The sequence below is a fragment of the Rhineura floridana genome, chromosome 2, assembly GCF_030035675.1.
Source record: "Rhineura floridana isolate rRhiFlo1 chromosome 2, rRhiFlo1.hap2, whole genome shotgun sequence".
NCBI lineage: Eukaryota > Metazoa > Chordata > Lepidosauria > Squamata > Rhineuridae > Rhineura > Rhineura floridana.
The window spans coordinates 177087104-177109763 of NC_084481.1; the positions used below are offsets into that span (position 1 = coordinate 177087104).

A 22660-nucleotide genomic window follows, 5' to 3' on the forward strand; every position below is an offset into this window, starting at 1 on the left:
AAACTACCTTATATAAGACTTATATAGTTTATACGGCGAGTATATCCCAAACTCTGTATTTTAACTGGAAAAGTTGGGGGTCGTCTTATACGCCGGAATATACGGTAGTGACTATAAGTAGTAGAAAAGTAGTAGAATATACAGGCATATGCCACCGTAGGATTAATGTGGAAAGAGTTGCTATACATTTATCAGAAAGACATAGTTTTTCATGTTTAAAAATCTGTTTCTCTATAGAGATGTTCCCCCTTTCCCAGCACCATGTCCCCTATTCTCAAATGTGGCATTTGAGTACATACCTTGTTTGACGAGGATTGAGCAAAGCCTTAAAATATTACTGTGAGGCTGAAAATTATGCCAGCTGACTATGTGAAGTGAAACCAAATAAGCTGAATAAGAGAACGCTCTCAGAGAGGAGAAAAAAAGTGGAAATATATTAATATTTCTTAGGGGCACTGACTTTATTGCTCATGGCAAACTTGATGCTAAAATGCTCCATACATCACTACAATGTGACAGGGTAGGGAAAATGAAAAACACAAAGCTTTACATAAATCAGGCAAAAAATCATATTAAAATGCATAACATTTTATATAAGTATCAAGATTTTACTTTTATCTATTCAGAAGCTTTTTCCTCCTTATGTAGATGTTTAAGATTTTGTTAAAACCCCACAGTTTCAAGCAGTTTTATTGCAAATCATATTTCAAATTTATTGTGGACAAAGCTGTCACATTCTTAAAGAGCTAGCATTTATGGAATTGTAGTTTAGATCGCGGTATATACACTTAATGTCTTATAGAGTTAAGGAGGAAAATAGTTTGTTTTGTGTTGTGATAGAATCATGGCAAAAGGCATTAAATCTTTGGATTAATTTATTTTCTGTCATACTATAATAAGCTACATTTCCGATAAATTGTAACTATGGAGGGGCATTTGGTTTTTCAAGAGCATAATGCATCAAATGATTTAAGATTTTAACCCCAAAAGACTAAAGAGCTGTTCATACTGACAAAGCAAGCATTTAGTCTTGAGTAACTTTTACTTCATATTTCTATATTTTTTATCCTTCTCAATCCCTTTAACTTGTTCGTGTATTGTAATTATTTTAAAAGTCAAACATTCATGGTTATTTTAAGGTATAGTTAAGCATACTTAAGTAATGATCAGTGGAATTTAAACATCCTTAATTGTGCACCAGATTAAGGGCTATTTGAATAGCTTGTCTTCTTGATCTTGTCATAAAAGAAAAACAATTGTCTCACAAAATAAATATGTATATGCTCAATAGCTGTATTCAGGTGTAATTCCTGAAAAGGGAATTCTCAACTTGTGTGGGGCTGTATGTTCTGCTGCCAACATCTCATTTCCACCACACACTATCTTGACCTTCCCACTTAGGATGAACACACTTAGAATCCCATATTATTTCTTCCTATTCAATATGATGAGGTCAGGTTGGAGTGGGCAGGGCTGGTGCATGCTGGGATGTTGGGCTCATGGTCAGTGCACATGCACCCTACACAAGTTGAGAATACCCTGTTCAGGAATAATGCCTGAACCTGGCTAATATCTTTCAAATACTGATTAATAGAATGTTTGAAATAGCCTGGACTACCTCATTCTAGTCAATGCAGAGGATCAAGGGTTCACATGAGTTCCCTTTAAACCTTGTGGCCCTGCAGAGTTCCACTTACCAAAAGCTTTACTAACTTAAGCATGCACTGTCTCTGAACACAGGGGCAGATTAAAAGGAAAATCCCACCAGAGATGTTTTAGGACTAAGGATGTATCAGCAAAATAATGGAGCTTCACAGTGGAATAACTAATAATGTTTATTTCATATACACTTCATAGTTACTTAGGTAACATATATTTCTGGCTCTAGCCAATAAACAGAGAAATTCTCAAGGTAACGCAATATAATAGAATATATCAAACTATTACACAAAGTCTGTTCGTTTGAATACTTGTTATATAATGTTATATAACATTATATACTGTTATATAATGATATTGTCATATAGGTCTAGACATCCTGTAAAAGCAAAGTATCCATCTGGAAAAGAATGAATAATTCTCACCTGCTAAGTCCTAAAGCAAAGCAAGTCTTGAACTCTCCCCATGCAACAATTGGAAAGTGAGTGACCAAGTCCAAGAGACTGCTACATGGGGGCGGGGGTCTTAACACACTCCTTTTATAAAAAACAAATGAAGACCAAATGACAGGTACCTGACACATTACCTTGGGAATTTCTTACACTTATCAGTCTAGCCATCTCTAAATTCTCATGCCTATACCTCATCCCAGCATTGCAGGCATTAGGCTGTAGTTGGAAGCAGGATCGCCATAAAATTACTGTCAGTCTGTTATCTTATTGATAAGATCACTGAGATCATCTGCAGGATTGTTCCCCAAGTTGGCAACATTTATTGTCAACACCAAGAAATTGAGCTTTTAGTGTCATCGGCCAAGTCCTGTGAAATGCTCTGCCAGTACAGATTCAGCAGGCACCTTCTTTTCTGACTTTTAAACTCCTGCTGAAAACTTTTTCCAGGCTTATGTAGGCAATTGAGAAGGTATCTTTTTACAATAGTTAGTTAATGATTTCTTATTTTAAATTTTATATGGTTTTATTGTGTATTTATATATGTTGTAAACTGCTTCAATTTTTTTAATGAATAGCAGTATAGAAATATTTTTATAAAATAAATACAATTTCCAAAGTCTCTGGGGCAACCTCTCATTCCCTGATGAGGGATGCCTACCTGTTGAGATGGGCTCTGCTTCTGTAGCAGTTTGGTCTGAGTTATGAACTGCAGCCACTGCCCTGCAAATAACTGGTACAATGCTCCTTGTTCTCCTGCTTTTGATTATGCTGGATATTCTTCATTGCCCAAAGAACATCTTACCCCATGGTAGACATGATGATGGTAGGTAAGTAAGGTATATGATTCTGTGGACAATGTATAAAGGGCCTATGCAGTCAATTAAAATGTAAATATTTTTCAAACCTGTAAAGAAAACACAACCATAAGGAAAGTGAAGGGAGATGTACGAAAAGTAGGCCTGAACATAAAGAAGAGTAGATCAGAGTGCACAGAAACAGTCGGTCACTGGAATCAATTGTCATAATTTATGATAATTGTAATAGAAATCCTATTTGGGCTGACCAGATTAAACAAAAATGGTATTTGTTGAGTGAATTGCACGTTGAGTTCAGTGTTCAAAAACATGTCATTCTCCTTAGTTATGTTTCACAGGTGTTAATTTTACATTCTTTCAATTGAATATTTTATAATTATTATGCAGTTGGGGCTAGCATGCCTTAGTATAATAATAAGCCTCTACACTCTTCTGCTTTTCTACAGTGCATTTTTCTTTAGTTAAATCTCTTAATGTTTAACTACAAAGGCTCACTGAAAATTTGTTTTAGATTGTTTCTGGCAGCACAGTGAGCCCTTGTGCCTCGGGGAGAATAACATTTTATTCACTGTTCTGGTTTAATATATTTCTGCACAACTTCAAGATGCATTTTTGCATAATAATTGAAAAGAGTCTTCTACCCTTTTTCATTAAAAGCGTAAGAATATTATTATACCTATGCATTTTATACATATAAAAACTTTTTAAGAATATAGATACTGGCATGTCAAGCAAGCTTTGTTTTCTAGTATATTATAAACTCTTAAGAACATTATTGGTCATCTGACATTCTAGGTTGCCCATGGAGGCCTCAGTTTCTTCATTGCTGAAAAACAACCCGCCTTTTTAATTAATAAAAGTAATATTTTACTTTTTCCTGTAAGAATTTTATATGATATGCATCAAATATAAAATTTGCTTGCCCCTCTATATTTTACAATAGTTATCTTATGTTGCTATTTCTTGACCACAAATGGTTCCATATATGGTAATATTATATAGAGTAGGTTTTTTTAAAGATTTATACTCTGCCCTTCAGTAAAATTCCAGGAACACAAAATTTCCAAATCATAATAAAATAGCATAACAAAGATAGACCCTGAGTTGAAGGGGACATTCTGGGCCATGGGTAGGGAATCTCAGGCCCAGGGAATGAATGTGGCCCCTGAGGCATCTCAGTCGGGCCTTTGAGACTCTCCCCATGCCACAGCCCTCACTGCCCCTGCTTTGCACCTTCCCTGGGTATTTTTGCTAGGCTGGAATGTGTTCCTGAAGAGGTAATGTCTCTTGCTTTCCTGTAGGGATGATAGAGAGGAGTATGTGACTGTGTGTAGAAACTAGCCTTCTGTACAAAGCTATAATGTGCATTCAATGCTCTGCCCACTTCTGCCTTTGGCCCCACCCAGGGCTGGTTCTAAAGGACGGCCAGGTGGGGCACTGGCCTGAGGGGCCCCTCCGCTCCCCTTCCGCGATCTGCGGCAGGAGCCATGGATAGCAGGACAGGAGAAGCTTCCGAGCCGCCCACCATCCTCCTACTTCACCTACCTTTCTCTCTGCTGTTTTTGCAGTGTGCGCAGGGTTGCCATCAATCAAGATGGCGGCTGAGGTTTCCATAAAGGGCTGAAGCCTCTGCCGCCATCTTGGTTGATGGCAGCAATGCGCACACGTGCGTGCCATCAACCAAGATGGTGGCAGAGGATTCAGCCCCTTATGGAAACCTTGGCCGCCATCTTGATGGATGGCAACCCTGCGCATGCAGTGTGTGCAGCCGCAAAAAACAGCAGAGAAAGGTAGGTGAAGTGGAGGGATGGCGGGGAGCGGAGCGGAGGGGCAGGCTGGTGCCCAAGGGTCCCGGCATGCCTGGAGCTGGCCCTGGCCCCACCTACCACTGCCATGTGGCCCCTTGAATGTTGCCCAGAAGGGAATGTCTCCATTGGGCTGAAAAAGTTCCCTACCCCTGGTCTTTCTACTACAAATTCCTCTCAGTGCAGGATATCCAGAGCTGGAGCACCAACAGATGGCTGTCCAGAGTTTGAAAACTTCCAGCAAGGGCAAGTCCATCACCCCTAGTACTAGTTTCATTGTTCTTACTGTTAAGCTTTTCTTAATGTTCAAGCAATCTCTTTTCTGTAATGCTTGTTTTGATGATTCTGCAACCCTTGTTTTGATGAATTTTCTAAGCTAGGAGCCCGGAGTCACTCTAAAAGCCTAGAGATTATAGTTTTTTTAATGTCTACAGTTGTCCTTCACCACTTATATTTAAAACAATGATTTGCAAGCTTATTTACATGTATTATTTCACCCTGCTTTCTACCACACAAATTTGCCTGGTTACTAAGATTTCCTTTACAGCCACCTGTATGGGAATCCACAGTAAGACGTGAGGTGGGTAGTGAGCTGTAATAGGGCCTTCTCAGTTGTGACACTTTTAACTTCCATCAATTTCAATGGGAGAATTATTTATTTATTTATTTATTAAACTTATATCCCACCCTTCATTCCAATAGGAGCCCTCCCAGTAGTAAAGTTATGTGTGTGTAATATAACATATTCCCTTTTGATGTTTAACCCTAGTTGTTCTGTCAGTATAAAGTGATGTCTTGTTGCACAAGAGATGCGAACCTGGTGCCTGTGGGTGCCAGGGTGCCCACCAGTATCTCATATGGCGCTTGTGAAAGGTTTCAGTAAGTATCCCATCAAAAATCCAGAGTGTATGAGAGATTGTTTTGTCTTTCTGCTGAGATCCCATTTGCACTGTTTTGGCCGCCTCTACGTTGAACACACACTTCAACATGCCTACATTTCATTGTATGCCAGGATTGGACATCCGTCCTCCAGTTCTGAACAGAGGAGAGGTGTAAAGAGCTTCTGTGTGAGCCAGCACTGCATGTCTGCTCCATTTTGAGTTCTGTCTTTTTGTGCTCTTTTAGATGTGGCAACCATTTTGTGCGGTGCCACACAGCCAACATCAGCCATTTTATGACTGCTGCCCATAGCATTTTCTCAAAATTCCAAATGTGGCCACTATACCACATCTAGAAGTTAAGCAGAACTGGAGTTTGTTGGATCTCCAGAGGAAGGGGGTCCTATAGATTTCGGCCAGTACTTGTTCCAGTAAAAATGATTCCCACAAACCTGGTCACTTTTAGTACCATGCAGCCCTTCTTGCTGCTTTACCATCTGGTGGTGGAACAATTATGTGAAAATGACACATTTAACATATAAAATGTCTTTGTTGAATGAAAGTTCTTTAAAAAAATGTTAAGTTGGAAATATCACATCAAAATTGCTTTCCAAATTTGGTATAAACTGCATTTAGGAAGCCTTCAAACCATAATTTGTGTAAGTATAGATCATTGCTGCTTTTCACACCTTGTATTGTTATTTCTGTAGGCCTTGATTACAGGTGGATTCCCCTTTGCTTGTTTGGGGAAAAAGCTGTTATTGCTCAAGGACTGTAGAACTATAGAATTCTTGTTGTAGCATTTTAATTTTCAAAGTCAATTGAAAGAAAAAAATCCATGTAATTTTGTTGGAAATATTTACGATAGTCATGTGCTAGAACAGTATGGAAATCTAATAATTAGCCCAGTCAAGCAAAATTTGGATGAGGGTGACTGAGTCGGTGAGAGAAAAATCCTGCTGCAAGGACAACTATTTCATAATGCCCCTGTCAATAATTTATGGCTGATCATTAGGCTCAAAGCATCAAAGAGGACAAGAACTGGAGGAGACTACACTATTTTCACACTGGCATCTAACTCAAAATCTGCTGCACCCTATCATCACATTCCTGTTCCAATATATTTAAAGATACATAATATACAAAGACATTATTGCTGCAAACTGTTCAGGAGCTGAACTGATGTAAAATCTAAGCACTACTTATCTTTTTAAATTTTTTATATAAACATCCTCCTCATGCAGTGCCAAAAATATTACCCAGTGAAGCAGGTTGAATCGAGACCCCAGAAAACCAGCAAAACCTTTAAGTGTATTTTTTGGTTTTCCACAGATGTTTGCAGCAGTTATTTCCTTTGCTTCAGCTACTGCTGCAGCTATGGTGCCAGTTCTCCGTAGCTGATCACTTCCTCAAGTGATCAGTCAGTCAGGGATTGCATAATGAATATGATGATATCGTAATGTGCAACCAATCAGAGTGAAAGTAATGCTTCATATCCTAATTTTGAATGGGTGAACATGTATGCCCTTCTCAAAGCACTTTCCCCAAAATTACTGTAAGAGAGGATACTTTTTAGAGACTGACAAAACAATGGCACAAACACCCCTGCCCTTTCCTGACTTTCAGCCTGCTTTTGTCCAAGGCTGACATTGAATTCTTATCTCATTTGATTCTCTCAGTTCGGATATATTGAAAGATGCTGTAATGAAATCAGAATTATTTATATGTTTAAAACTGTTTTGAAATTGTGTTCAGGTAAGAAAGTGTTAATAGAATATTAGTAGGTGCAGATGAAGTATTACTGACAGGTGGGAGGGAGTGGGTGAGAGAATTCTGAGGGGAGTTTTGAAGAGAAAAACCATTGGGGTTTGACAGAGTTATGTAGGATTAGGGATCAAGAAGAGAACATCTAGTTAGAAGGGCTGTGGTTTGGGGGGAGAGTTTTTATTGCAATTAGGGGGGTACGATAGGTAGGTAGGATAGGGACAATAACAACTTATTTATTATCACATTTAACATCTTGTATATAATAAAGTTTTATTTGTTTGATTCAAAATCCCACGTGTCAGCTTGGTAAAGAGTGCTACCATACTTAGGTTGTATTCTGCATCTATAGCTATACCAGTTATACAGACAGATGACACCAGTAGTCACCTTTTGGGGAAAAGGTGGTGGGGCTGAAGCTTGTGGTTTAGAGGGCATATCTGACCCAGGCTAAAGCAGACTTCCTGAGGATTTCCTGATCCAGGTGTTTGGGGATCAGGAGGTGGTAATCCCAGAGACACAGGAACGTCACAGATGCTGACTTGAAATCTGCAAGTTTCATGGCAAAGCATAAAGAAGCACAACGCAAAATTAGGGCCAGAAAGAGGATAATTTTGATTTCCCTTCCTTTCTTGGGGTTATAGCAGAAAATAAGTAGGTGGGCATTTCCTCTGGAGGTATGGAGAGGGAGCGTGTTTTTCTGTGTCTTCTCTTGGAGCCAAGTTCTCTGATCTGCAATGCATAACCCAAGATGGAGATGTGATACATTAACAGTGTTATTAATTAAAACATTTATTTCTATGTAAGAGATAAAGCAGATCTTTCAACTAAATTTGATTTTTTCTGATATGCTAGTAATATAAGAAAATGTGCCTGGCAAACAATATCAAGTCTTATCGACTAAACAGAATTCTGCATGTAAGAATTGTTTTATCTCTCTTTAAAACAAGTCTGTCCAGCTTCTCAGAGCATGAAATCTTCTGCTAATCTCCATTGGATCAAAGTACTTAAAAAAACTTTGAAATACTACTTTGTAAAAAGCTTTTTAAAAGAAAAGAAAGGGGGATTTGCATCTATTTGTACAAGGTAGTTTAAAAACATTACCTTGAGCTATAAGCTGCCTTCTGCTTGGGTTCCTAAGCTATTGGTATGGAATCCCCGGTGGTGTGGGATATAGTTCTTAGCCTAGTTAACATTCTTGAAATATTACTGTATTTTTTCATTTGACCACATTGCCATCTGCATAGGGGATCCATTACTGGTAAAGCTTTTGTAGATGGCATATGTGTGCCAGTTGAAAATACGCTTTTCCCACACTGTTACTGAAATTATCCCTTTACTTGGAAAGATGTGACTTATTATATCCGCTTCTTTAGATGAATCCCCCTTTTTCTCCTTTAAGAAATGAATTTAGCTTCATTCCATCCTAAACCCTACCCCGTTCCAGTTTCTTTCTCTCCTTTCATGAACAAGAGAGACATTTTTTAGCTGTTCACTGTTTGATATGGCAAGTCTATTCCGCACCCTAGTAATATCTATCTCATATGTCTGTTCACAGTGCAAGAAGCTGCTTATGGTCATCCTCAAAATGTTGTTTTAACAGGAGAGCTGATTAAGGCACAAAACAAGAAGGAAAGAGATTATCAGAGGAAATGAAGATCTCTGACAAGTTAGACACTGAGGCTGCTAATTATGGTTGTTCTTTTTAAGGTATACATGAAACTTCAGGAATGTAGCAAACTAGGTTCTGCATTCCAGGAAGTTTACAGAGGCTCAGTCCTGAACATACCTGAAACAACATAGTTTACATATGCTATATTTTAACTTGGGGTGAGGATGCATATAATGTATAATTTATTGTTCTTTTCTGTTTTGCCTGAAAGGGAATGGAAATTAAGAGGGCTGTGGCAAGATATCACTGTATTCCTAGACCAGCGGAAAACAATTAATGTAATGGGGATGTATTCAGCTAAGTCCTACTCAGAGTAGACCTATTGACATTAATGAACCTAAGCTAGTCACGTCTATTACCTTCAGTGGATCTCCTCTGAGTAGGCGAACTAAATCTTCATGAGAAAATACTTCTCAGAAGAATATGAACATTTTGTAGAATGCTACAGGCCTGAAGAGAGAACATAATAATTTATTTCATTTTTTGTTTGCTTTAAAATATTTATATACAACTATTCATAAAAAAACCAGTGGTTTACAACAGCCATATACATACATACACATACATTAAAATAATATACAAATTTAAATCAGAAATCATTAGCTAACTATTGCAGAAAGATATATTGGTGCTATGTGGATGCAAATGTTTCGGGGGGGGAGCAGACTCTTAATGGGAATTCTGCATATGACCTGCTTGTGTGCAAGTCTCTTAGGGAAAAGGAAAAAATGGCCTATTTCTTAGAAGGAAAACAATTTATTATTATTATTAATCTATTTAGTATATTTGTATGACTCTTTTCATCACCAGGTGACCTCAAAGCTGCTTCCATAGCAAGAACAAAATAATATGATTAAAAACAATTCAGAACATAATCATAATAAAAAACTACAACAGTATCAATAAATAATACCACAAAATATAAAATAGACTGAAATCTCAAATCAATCTAGTCAAACAATGAGTATAGAGGATCTATCAGCTCTACCTGTGTTGGCACAGACATATCAAAGTTGGTGAAGAGTCCAAGGCCTAACACTGTTCAAGAGATTTCCACTGGTGGCACCAGTGACACTGACTGATTTCCTGTGTTGCTGGAGTAATTTAGACTTTAGTTTTTATAAAGGTTGCATGGCAGCTTGTCCCAAATACTGCAGATCACAGGGCCAAAAGCCACTCCCTCTTATTTAGGTTTTTGTCTTGACATTTTAAAAATTATACAGCCCTGCTAGCAATCTGATACAGAATGTAAATTAGAGTTAATTTTTTAGTTCCAAAGGCTAGTGTGACTCAGTGGCTAGAGACTTGGACTACCCTATGGAAGACTTGGCAACCCAAGTTCCAGTGTGTGTCCTTAAGGAAGTCATTATCTTGCAGCCTAGTTCCCAATCTTAGTTAATCTGTCAAAACAGTGATACTTTTTAAAGCAATTCAGACATAAAATGCTACTTTACGTGCACTTTATGTGCATTTTCAAAACCCTTCTGTGTCAAAATCTGTTCACCGGGGAACATGCGTACCGTGGTTACTGAACATTTGTGAAACAAATACAAAACAGCATTGGGTGCCCAAAACTAGCAACCCACTCAGAGGGCTTGGTAGTTTTCTTACGTGTAATAAAACTGTTAAGAGTGTCATCACACAGGCCTCATTGGAGGATTTGTATGAAGTTAGGGTGGGGTAGGGAGCAAAAGGGAAGGCAGGTTGCATAACAGCAGTGGCCATGGCATGGGAGTGAGAAGGGAAGGATATTGACAGGGAAAAAGTGATTTTTTAAAACAATGGGAGATGTCTGAATAGATTGGAAAGGGATAAGCACTGAGGGTTTTAAAAAAAAGTTTTAACAAAGAGAAATAGTAGGGGTGGGTACAACACAGAATCTAACGTAAGAGAGCCTTTCCCAACTCCCTTCTTACTGTACTCAAACCTCTGCTCACTCGACTCAAAGAGGCTGCAGAATAGGAGGAAATGATGTTTAAAGCCACAATTTTCCTCAGGCTAGGGACACTTATATTCTGTTGGTTCCAGTGCATCTCCACCTCTCTTTAATGTAAATAGTCAAACCCTGCTCCTTTTTATTGTAGAAACGGGTGGTATTGAGTTTTTTTTTTAAAATCAGCTTGAAACAGATTTCACAACTGATCAGCAGATCAACCTGTTGCCCCTCCAGGTGTGGCCAATGGAAACACTTTGCTGTAGACGACTAGTGTGCTCACAGCCTCAGTGTCTCTCAATCCCAGCTTCACACAAACCTCTGCCATTGTTTAAAATCACTGTTTTTCTCTCAGTGTCTCTAAATACCTGTTTTCCTTAAGCCTCTGCCATTGTTTTAAACAGCCACTTCCCCCCCTTACAGTATCCCTCCTTTCTTGCTGTACTCAAACGTCTCTGTCATGAACCTGTAATGGTCATGAGTTATTAAAAATCTAATAACAATACTTTGGCTCCAGTAAGGGATTCTGGGAGACGGTTACAGTTAGAAAAGACAAGCCTTTGCCAATTTGCAAAGTTGAGTTTCACTTCCCAGCTGAAGAACGTTAGAGAAGCCTTAACAAGCTGCACCTGTTTATCTTTGCTGATTAGCAAGTGCCTGGTACCCAAGGTCATCCTTGGCCTGTACAGTTGGAAAAACACAGTTGGGAGGGGGCCTGAAGGCGCGAAAATGTGAGAAACATCGAGAAAAAAGTTACATCAGCCAATTCCTGATTGGTCAATTAATCTTGGACCGTTAGGATCCTTTTCCCTTAAGTATAGGGCTAGAGACCCATAGCCTTTGTTCTCTGTTCTCTGCCTATGCTGACTGGCACCAGAGTTCCAAACCTTTCTGCCTTATGGTCCCAGGGGTTGCTTATGGGAAGGCAACCTATGTCTGGTTCCATTGCTCTATGTTGAACATCCATCTCTCTTAGGAGAGGTGCCACGCAACCAACTACCTCGTGAGTAAGTAGTTAGGTGAGTTAGTTTGTTATTTTCTTGTTGTGTGTATGAATTCTCTTGTAAGAACCTAAACCCCTGTTGGGTGAATGGTCTTAAAGGATTACTTGCTGCTATATGATATGTGCACTTACATTTCTTAATAAAGCTACTTCTATTTAACCTGGTGTGTTCATTTGAGAGAAGGGGTGGTTCTGAATTCAGTACTTTGACCCATCTCAGTCACTCACTACCAAAGAGGGTTAAGAAGTTGAAGGCTTGGATTTTAAGTGTTAAACCAGAGGTGCCTGGCAAGGAGTGTAACTGTGACTCTTGCCTTTTAGAACCTTGGTTTTATATATCTTCTGGGCTCAGAGATCCCCTGGCTCTGAGTGGACCAGTATACAGGGGTGGTGGCAGCCTACCTTCTACCTTGCAGGGTTGTTGTGAGCGTACACAGCCTTGGCAAGGGTGAAGTAATAGCTTTTTGGTTCCAGTCTCCTTTCCCTAAGGGTGGGGGTCTGAGTCTGATGCATGAACCCGGTACCTTGAGGGTCTGGGGGGCATGACATGGCTGGCAGCGGTGAGGATCGAAGCCATTCCTGCTCTTAAGTGAACACGCTGTGTGAGATAAGTGCATTGCAGCAAGTTGTAAATTTGAAAGAGACTTCTGACACAACCGTTTGTTACTTTGGGTAGTAAGGTCAGTGCAGAATGTTGCAAAAGATAAAAACCAGATCTCAAAAGAACGGAGCCGAGGATGTGCACCTGGCAGACAATGCGTTGCCTAGTCAGCTTGTTCAGCTGGAGGAAGGCGCTGCTGCTCTGTCGTTTATACCTCAGCCTACTGCGGATGACAAGGAGATCGTGTTTAAGCAAACTGAGGAAAGTGAGGAGGAAGAAGATTCTGATCGGGAAGAGCTGCCTAGGAGTATGCAGCGCTACCTAGCTAAGCAAATGAAGTTGTTGTCTCTACAGTTCAAGGCTATGAAGGAGGATCGCCGGAGTAGGGAAAGTTTTGCTCGTGAGTTGCAACAACCACGAGGAGGAAGACCAGACCTCCATAAAAAATCTTTTCCGACCTTTCGTGAGACAGATGACATCTTTACCTTTTTTCAAGTTTTTGCTCACTCTTGTAGAGACCAAGGTGTGCTTAAAAAGTACTGGATGAGTGCTTTACGCATTAACGCTGAAGGCGAGTTGAGAGAACTGTTGAACTCTTTGCCAGTGGAGTATGCAGATAATTTTGATTACTTTTATGCTCTGGCCAGGTCCCACTTTGCTTTAACAGCAGAGGACTGTTTTCGACGTTTAGAGGCAGATCAAAAGAAGCCTCGGGAAAGCTTCTCAGCTTTTTCTGCGCGGATGGGCAGGAATGTGGAGCACTGGGCAGACACGGCTGAAGCTGCAACTCGAGGGGAGGTTTTAGATCTGTTTGCTAAAGAACTGTTTTACAGACGTCTCCCTCGAGATCTGATGGCTCTGGTTAGAGACCAGCAGCCCCGTTCGCTGGCTGAAGCAGGCGTGCTAGCAGATCGTATGTTTAAAAACAGAGCTGGAGAAAAGTTTACTTTGTTTCGGAAACCGGAGAACGTTCCTGTGAAACCGCCGGGGCAAGAGACTTCAGGTATGCAGAAACCATGGCAACCGCCGAGGGAAGTGAAGGGAGGGCCTGCCGGCTACTTCAAAGTACCTTCCGCCCGGACAGAGGCTGCATTGCAAGAGAAGCCCCGTGTAGAAATAACTTGCTTTAAATGTGGGAAAATCGGCCATAAGGCTAATTCCTGTTCTGAAACCTTGCCTAAGCCCAATTCTGCTGGGAGGAAGAATCCAAGGGTTGCTCCAGTTGTGCGTGTAAGTGACTTAGCGTCCCCTGGAGCGGAACCCCCTGAACTTTCTTCTTGGTCGTCAGCAGAGGAGAATGAAGGAGCGGAATCGGACTTTGTATTTTCTGCCCCAAATTCACAAGACCGTCCTGAGACTCCTCGTGGACCGGTAGTCAAAGCCCTGTCGGTGAGTGTTGCACAAAATATACCCGGGGGCAAAGAGGGAGAAGAAAAGGATGGTTTGCTGCCAGGGAGAAACTATCCAGAACTTCTTTCATCGGAATGTAAGGAATGGGTTCAAACGCAGTTTTCAGAACCCATATATGTTAATTGTGTTCAGGTCCTGGGACGGGTGGATTCGGGTGCTGAGCTCACCAGTGTTGCTGAACACCTGGTGAAGCCAGAGCAATATGTCCCCGACTTACAAGTGACTGTCACGGCGTATGGACCCAGGACAGTGCAAGCTCGTGTAGCTGAGCTGGTGCTTTCGTACAAGAATTGGACTGGGCGCCGTAGAGTTCTAGTTCATTCAACCAATAGTTTGTGGGACGTTTTGATAGGAACAGACCTGCTTTTCCTGCACCATAAAGAGACTGAACGTAGGGCGGAGAGGGATGCTCTTGCTAAGTCTCAAGTTTTGTTAGACATCTTGAAATGTAGTGGGAGAGAAGCCAAGGCTTCGAAGGAACGGGCCGTGCGCTTGCCTGAGCCACAGGAAAGAAGTTCGCCTTTGCAACCCAGAGGAGGGGGGCTAATGGAATGCAAAGTGCTGCCTGTTGGCTCTCAAGAAATTAAGACAGCTCTATTAAAGAAGGGAAGCCTCCAAAGTTGTAAAAGCAAAACGGAAGCCAACTCGGCTGTTTTATTACAAGCTGAGAAATTTGAGTCTCTTAATGGACATTTAATTATGGCTTGTGCCAAGGTGTGTGAATTTGCAGAGGATTCTTTGGATTTGGTTACAGAGAGTCAACAAGCAGGGGGGATAACTGAAATTACCCTACCCGAAGGTTTGACTTAGGAGCAACGAAATCAATTAGTCCAAATCCTGATGGACTTTAAACCTATGTTTTCCAGTAAGCCTGGAAGAACTGGTTTGGCTATTCATTCTATTAACACCGGGAATCATCCCCCTATGCAAGCTTCTCCGTATCGAGTTACAGGGCGGAATGCAGAGGTGGTAGAGAGGGAAGTCCAAGCTATGTTGGAAATGGGAGTTATTGAACCCTCTACCAGTCCCTGGTCCTCCCCTATTGTGCTAGTGGCTAAACGGGAAGCTAATGAAGTGCGTTTCTGTGTGGATTACAGGAAGCTGAACCAGATTTCCCAAGTGGATCCGTATCCTTTGCCTAGAATGGACCATTTAATAGAAAGGCTGGGAGCAGCAAAATACATCACTACACTGGATTTAACCAAGGGATATTGGCAAGTGCCTCTAGATGGGGACGCTGCTGTGAAATCTGCTTTTGTCACGCATATGGGCTTGTTCCAGTTCAAGGTTCTCCCATTCGGACTTCGAAATGCTCCAGCAACGTTCATGAGGCTTATTAATTCTGTGATTAATGGCCTAGGCGAATTTTCTTGCGCGTATCTGGACGATTTAGCCATTTTTAGCCCTGACTGGAAGTCACATTTGAATCACTTGAGAATTGTTTTACAGAGACTGCAGGCCGCTTGACTAACCATCAAAGCGCAGAAATGTCAATTTGGGTTGGGGGAAGTTGTGTATCTTGGCCACAGGGTGGGGCAGGATTGTGTCAAACCCCTGGAGGCTAAGATCGAAGCTATTCAAAATTGGCCTGTCCCTAGGACCAAGAAACAGGTTCAGTCTTTTTTGGGGTTAGCTGGCTATTACAGAAAATTTGCCCCACATTTTAGTAGTGTTGCTACCCCCCTAACTGAACTGTGCAAAAAGACTATGCCAATGCGTGTCATTTGGACTGATAAATGTCAAAGTGCTTTTGATGCTTTAAAGTCTATGTTGGTAAACTATCCTGTTTTGAAAGCTCCTGATTTTTCAAGCCCTTTTGTAGTTCAGACGGATGCCTCTAATTTTGGGCTTGGAGCTGCCTTGCTCCAGGAAGGTGCTGCTGGAGAATTGCACCCTATTGCATACATTAGTAAGAAATTGCTTCCCAGAGAGCGCAATTTGGCTACTATTGAAAAGGAGTGTCTTGCTTTGGTTTGGGCTCTTGACAAGTTACGCCCGTACCTATGGGGACGTCATTTTCAATTGCAGACAGACCATTCCCCTTTGTGTTGGTTGAACAGGATGAAAAACTCCAACCAAAAATTGTTACGTTGGAGTCTAGCCCTTCAAGATTTTGATTTTTCAATCCAATTCATAAAAGGGTGTGATAATGTAGTAGCTGATGCTCTATCTCGCTTATCTGTTCCAGTTGACTGATATTTGATTCATGCCTATTTTACTGACTGATTTCCCGGCTCTGATGACCTCTGGACTGTTTTTAGACCTTGTTTTACTCTTTTACGCTTTTAACATATTTTATCGACTTTTATAGGATTTTATGGCTTATGACCTTTTTTGAACCTGGACCAGCTTTTGGATTACCCCATTTTTTAAATTTTTTTTTATCTCTTTATTTTTTAATAAAGTCTTATTTTCTCGGGTATTTAGGGGTCCCTTAATTTTGTTGTTGTTGTTGTTGTTATTTTGTAACTTTAAACATAGTTAGAAGGCATAAGTCAAGAAGTAGCTCACTTGCTTAAAATGTATTAACTTTTCCTTTATATATATATATATATATATATATATATATATATATATATATATACTGTATATAGTGCAATGTTGATATATTAATGGAATTTTTTGATTGTTCCTTTATCCCTGGTTGCTGTGGCGATGATGCAGAACTATCCAGTGTTCTGACATCATCTTCCCAAAAAGGGGCGTGTCATGAACCTGTAATGGTCATGAGTTATTAAAAATCTAATAACAATACTTTGGCTCCAGTAAGGGATTCTGGGAGACGGTTACAGTTAGAAAAGACAAGCCTTTGCCAATTTGCAAAGTTGAGTTTCACTTCCCAGCTGAAGAACGTTAGAGAAGCCTTAACAAGCTGCACCTGTTTATCTTTGCTGATTAGCAAGTGCCTGGTACCCAAGGTCATCCTTGGCCTGTACAGTTGGAAAAACACAGTTGGGAGGGGGCCTGAAGGCGCGAAAATGTGAGAAACATCGAGAAGAAAGTTACATCAGCCAATTCCTGATTGGTCAATTAATCTTGGACCGTTAGGATCTTTTTCCCTTAAGTATAGGGCTAGAGACCCATAGCCTTTGTTGTCTGTTCTCTGCCTATGCTGACTGGCACCAGAGTTCCAAACCTTTCTGCCTTATGGTCCCAGGGGTTGCTTATGGGAAGGCAACCTATGTCTGGTTCCATTGCTCTATGTTGAACATCCATCTCTCTTAGGAGAGGTGCCACGCAACCAACTACCTCGTGAGTAAGTAGTTAGGTGAGTTAGTTTGTTATTTTCTTGTTGTGTGTATGAATTCTCTTGTAAGAACCTAAACCCCTGTTGGGTGAATGGTCTTAAAGGATTACTTGCTGCTATATGATATGTGCACTTATATTTCTTAATAAAGCTACTTCTATTTAACCTGGTGTGTTCATTTGAGAGAAGGGGTGGTTCTGAATTCAGTACTTTGACCCATCTCAGTCACTCACTACCAAAGAGGGTTAAGAAGTTGAAGGCTTGGATTTTAAGTGTTAAACCAGAGGTGCCTGGCAAGGAGTGTAACTGTGACTCTTGCCTTTTAGAACCTTGGTTTTATATATCTTCTGGGCTTAGAGATCCCCTGGCTCTGAGTGGACCAGTATACAGGGGTGGTGGCAGCCTACCTTCTACCTTGCAGGGTTGTTGTGAGCGTACACAGCCTTGGCAAGGGTGAAGTAATAGCTTTTTGGTTCCAGTCTCCTTTCCCTAAGGGTGGGGGTCTGAGTCTGATGCATGAACCCGGTACCTTGAGGGTCTGGGTGGCATGACAGTCTCTGTCTTCCATTCCTTAGCTACCTCATGAGAGAGAGATAAAGGATGTGGAGCCCTCAAATATTCCATAGCACCTTCACGCAATGTATTTCACTCCTGGTGGCATGTGTTGTCTTCATCATGAAGTTCCAGATTCAATGTAGTAATTTAAACAGGTATTTTATTAACAAGCAAACTCCCATATATGTACAACACCCATCAACAGAACTTAATCTTCTCTAACTGAACAGGCTTACTCTTCATATTCATCTTTTTTTAAAAAATAATTTTATATGCAAATTTAGCAGTCAAAGGAAAGAAAAAGGAAACAAAGATTCTGTTCATCTTAAAGCTACAGCTAACATATACCATCACAAGGTGTGTGTGTGTAAAGGTAGCTGCAAAATAGGAGAGAGGGGAGGAGGCATGGAAATGGGGGTTGTCTGTGTGCAAGGAGTTGAGAAAAGGAAGAAGGAGGTGGATGGGAAAAGGGAGCAAAGTTGAAAATGGGGGTGCAAAGGGGATTGCAAAAAAGGAGGGAGGCGGTGGCATGGAAATGGGTGTGGATGCAAGTGGAAGTATGAAATATAGGAGGGAGGGTGGCTTCATAATTTAGTGGAAGGTGAAAAGAGTGCTTAGTAGTTGCAACGTGTAGAAGGAGAAGGATGCAGGAGGTTACCATTGGAGTGTGTGCAAGGGGAAGTTACACAAAAGGAGGGGGAACTAGGCATGGACATAGGGGTGAAGGTGAAAAACAAATGCAGAGCAGGGCTGCAGAATAGAAGAGAAGTGGCTTTAGGAATGGGGTTGGGAAGGTGAACAGGGAGCTTAGTAGTTGCATGGGGTGGAAGGGGAAGCTCTAGAGGGTTACTGTGGGGGAGTGGTGGTGGTGGGGTTGGTGAGCAGGGGCGCAGTCTTTGGTACTTAATATAGAAGTCATACTGTTTTATTGAGTGTTGTTTGCTGCCTTGGGGGGAAGGGCAGGATATACATTTAATAAGTAATAAATAAGTAAATAAGAGGTAGAGATAATGTTTATCAAAGAACTTAACAATTAGTATTGAAACAAACAAAAAACAAATGTTACTTCATTTAATGGCTGATTTCTTCCTACTCTTAACTAACTCTAACTTTCAGAGACTTTCAGAATCTTCTTCGCTCACTCCTCACTCAAATCAAAATCTCCTTCTCCTTCCTGTCCCTCAACTCCTTTCTAAATGCCCAGCCTTCTAAGAGCATTGCAGTTATTTAATTCCTGGTTTAAATGTACGCCTGTGCCTGTGCCAACTGTTTACAAAGGTTTGGGGTGTATAGTAGCATGAGGAGCAGCTAACCCCTGAGAAAAACTGACACCTCTTGTTGCTATTGTCGGATATCTGTTCACGGCATAAGCATCTCCGTGTGCACTTCTTTCTTCCTTTGTTTAAACTGCTTCTTTCTAGCTTCTTCATTCCAGTCATCTGAGGATCCCATTGCTCATGTGATGGGCAATACAATGCCACAAAGTAATGTAGTTGAATGTAACTAACTGATAACCCCACAAAGCCAGTTCAGAGTGAGAGCAACACATCCTGAATGCTCTCTTTTTTTGTCTCTAGTTTTCTGTCTCGGAATGGGGATACCGTAACACTTAGGATCCTGCATGCTATCAAGTTAAGAAGTACTTGAAGTTGATTTTTTAGGCTCTTGCCCTTAATGATCAAGTAACAATGATTGGAAAAGAATAGCAGTTTATCTCTCAATATACAAAGCCGTTGAAGGAAGTGCAGGCCCTTAAATTATGCAATCTTCTTTTAGAATATGTGCTGTGCTGGATCAAAGATCCATCTAATTCAGCACTCTTTGCAGAAATACCTGCATTCTTTGCAACATCTGGCAGACACTAGATAACCCACCAGATACTTCGCAATGGACCACAATCTACCTTTGGCTCACCCATGCTGTAAATTATTATATTGTATATTTGATGACTCATTATGTTATAAAAATATACACCACCATCTTAGCAGGACCTCCTTACCAGTGAGGGAAAATTGAGAGAAAAATGTATGATTCACACCTGAAGGAGGGCAGTAGACAGAGGCAGGTTCTTGTTTGGGTCACCTCACAAAATACTTTTGTACCTTAAGTATTTTAAGTAAAATTTTGCAATTTTAATGTTTAAGGTTACCTTTAAAGTACTTTCTTGTCTCCATTACCACAAACATAATGAATGTTCCCATGTGTACTATTGATTTGCATTGCTTTATCTATATAATGATTCTCTGCTAATTGTACTAAGTAAATTAAATAATTATGTTTTGCTGTTTGCTTAGGTTGCAGTCCAGCTTTATGTGTGCAAGTCTCATTGATCTCCAGGGAACTTAAGTGTTAGTAACTATGTACAGAAACTCAGTCTCAGTAATAAGTATTAGCATCTTGCTTCCACATCTTGATCTGAAATGAAATAAATCACCCTACATTGCTTTTACCGCAAGATGATTTGCTTGTCCAAGGGATTCACCTCTTAAGGTAATCTGTGTTGCAATATTTATTTCAATCAGGTGCAATCTTTGGGCAAAGTCCTGGCTGTGACCTGTTCTTGTGAAGAAAAGCAATTTGAAGAGAATACATGGCCCACATCAGATGAGCAAAAGGAAACTGCTTATATCACGTGGCACACCTCCAGGCCTACTTCTCTGAAGTCCAGTGAGTTTTCTGTTAACCTCAGTCATTAAGGATAGACACAGTTTCTGTAAGGGATAGCCATGCTAGTCTCTGGTAGCAAAACCAACAAAATAGTCCTGTGGTTCCATAAAGACTTAACAGTGAGGTGAACTGGGTGGTAGCTTTCTCAATGGACGCACCCTGCAGATAGAATGTCCACCCCAGAGAGGCTTGCCTGGTGCCCATTCTATGATTTTATTCTCTTAGGCCTTTTAATTTTTATTATAATGCTGCATCTATTTCAGTGCTTTTGGATCTTTGCACTAAGTTATTCTCCTTGCTGGTTTTCTTTCAAATTTAAATTGCTTTTAGTTGCTGTTTTTGTGTTGGTTTTAGCTGTCGATTTATTTACAATAAATAAATTGATTTATTCATAATGGATGGCATCCAACTCATGCGTCCCATCAGCACAAGGATCTGCACTTACACAACTAGACATCCCCTCTCTTCTCCCTGTGCATGCCCCATGTCTTCCCCAAATCTGCTACCAAAGGTTGGGGAACCCCTAGAATAGATTTAGGGGCTAAGAGAGGAGAGGTGGAAAGTCCCATTGTGCAAACAGAAATCTTTGCACTGATGGGACATGGTACTTAATGGTATTTTGGATACAACCCAGTTGGTTTTGGGGTCTCACTTAAATTTTATAGATTTTTGCATTTTTAATGGTCTGTAAACCACATACAGAAGTTCATTATAATATATATATTATATATTAATAAACAGACAAACAAACAGAACTTCACTCAAGCTTGCTCTGGATCCCTATAAGGATTCCGTTAATCACCTAAAAATATATATGAATGTAATTGTGATTAACCAAACAGAAGTTTTTATTATATTAACAAAACGTTTCAGCTTCCGCCTTCATCAGCTGCCAACATACAAATGCTGTTACCAAGGTGGCAGTTATAGAGCTTTGAAGATGGAATGCTCAGAGGGGCTTCATTTGCAGAAGCTAAGTAGTGCTGGTACTGTCCTCCAGGTTCAGGCCATGTGGTGCCAATGTGGTCCTGCAATATAGTTTACATCATTGAGTGCAAAAGACCAGGATGTCATATCCAATACGTAGGAAAGACCACTACTGACCTACACACGTGCTTCAGGAACCACAAGTCTGCAATTTTGGCAGAAAAAGTGGAGCAACCAGTTGCAAAGCATTTTAACATTGAGGGTCACAGCCTGTTGGACTTTTCCATTACAGCGATAGAGATGCCAGCAGATCCAGCAGCATTGACCCAAAGGGAGAACTTTTGGATTTACTCTCTGGACACATTGGCACCACATGGCCTGAACCTGGAGGACAGTACCACCACTACTTAGCTTCTGCAAATGAAGCCCCTCTGAGCATTCCATCCTCAAAGCTCTATAACTGCCACCTTGGTAACAGCATTTATATGTTGGCAGCTGATGAAGGTGGAAGCTGAAACGTTTTGTTAATATAATAAAAACCTCTGTTTGGTTAATCACAATTACGTTCATATATGTAATATCTATCTATCTATCTAGATATCTAGATATATATATGTAATAAATAAAAGTAAATAAAGGCTAACAAATATATTGTGGCATAAGCTTTTTCAGACTAAAGTCCACGTCACAAAAGCTTGGAATGCTACCCTATGTTTGCAGGCGTGTGGGTGCAGAGGGGAAAAAAAGTTAGCAGTGAGGTCAGAAGTAATGAAATCTAAGACTGTATAATTATGTTGAAGCTCAAATGCAAAAGTAATTACAGTGACCACTTGCAATGCAATGTGGATGATAACAGCCTGACATTGGTATGCTAATTAACACCTATAGTAGGATAAAATAATTTTATCTTCAGGTAAGTGAAGGCTTTATTTTTAACAATACCAACAAAATGTTGTTTTTGCCTACTTGCAATTTTCAGTAGAGGTCTTTTGACTTCTTGTTTTCCTTCATTCTACCTTCAGAATTCTATTAGAGATGTCAGCATTTTTCTTAGAAGGAAGTTCAAGGCTTTCACTCTTGGACCCTAATGACTCTCCTCTATGCATGGGAGATTTATACATATAATTCCCATTAGTGTTAATAACTATTATAGCTTCCCAATGTTGATCTCCTCCCCAATGATGTGCCCATGCCTCCTTAAATTTGAGCTGTAGGCCTTCAGGTCATTTATCTGCATGAATTAGCGCTCCATCTGACAAAAAAAGCATTCTA

General features: G+C 40.4%; 1 protein-coding gene across 3 annotated transcripts in view; it reads left to right on the top strand.

Moving 5' to 3' along the window:
• The window catches only part of DPH6 (diphthamine biosynthesis 6), a 374050-nt gene that overhangs the window by 137448 nt on the left and 213942 nt on the right, over window positions 1–22660 (top strand). For all 3 annotated transcript variants that reach the window (XM_061611524.1, XM_061611525.1, XM_061611526.1), the window contains exon 9: window positions 20317–20461. In XM_061611524.1, coding sequence (XP_061467508.1) covers window positions 20317–20461 — 145 coding nt within the window. The remainder of the gene's footprint in view (window positions 1–20316; window positions 20462–22660) is intronic.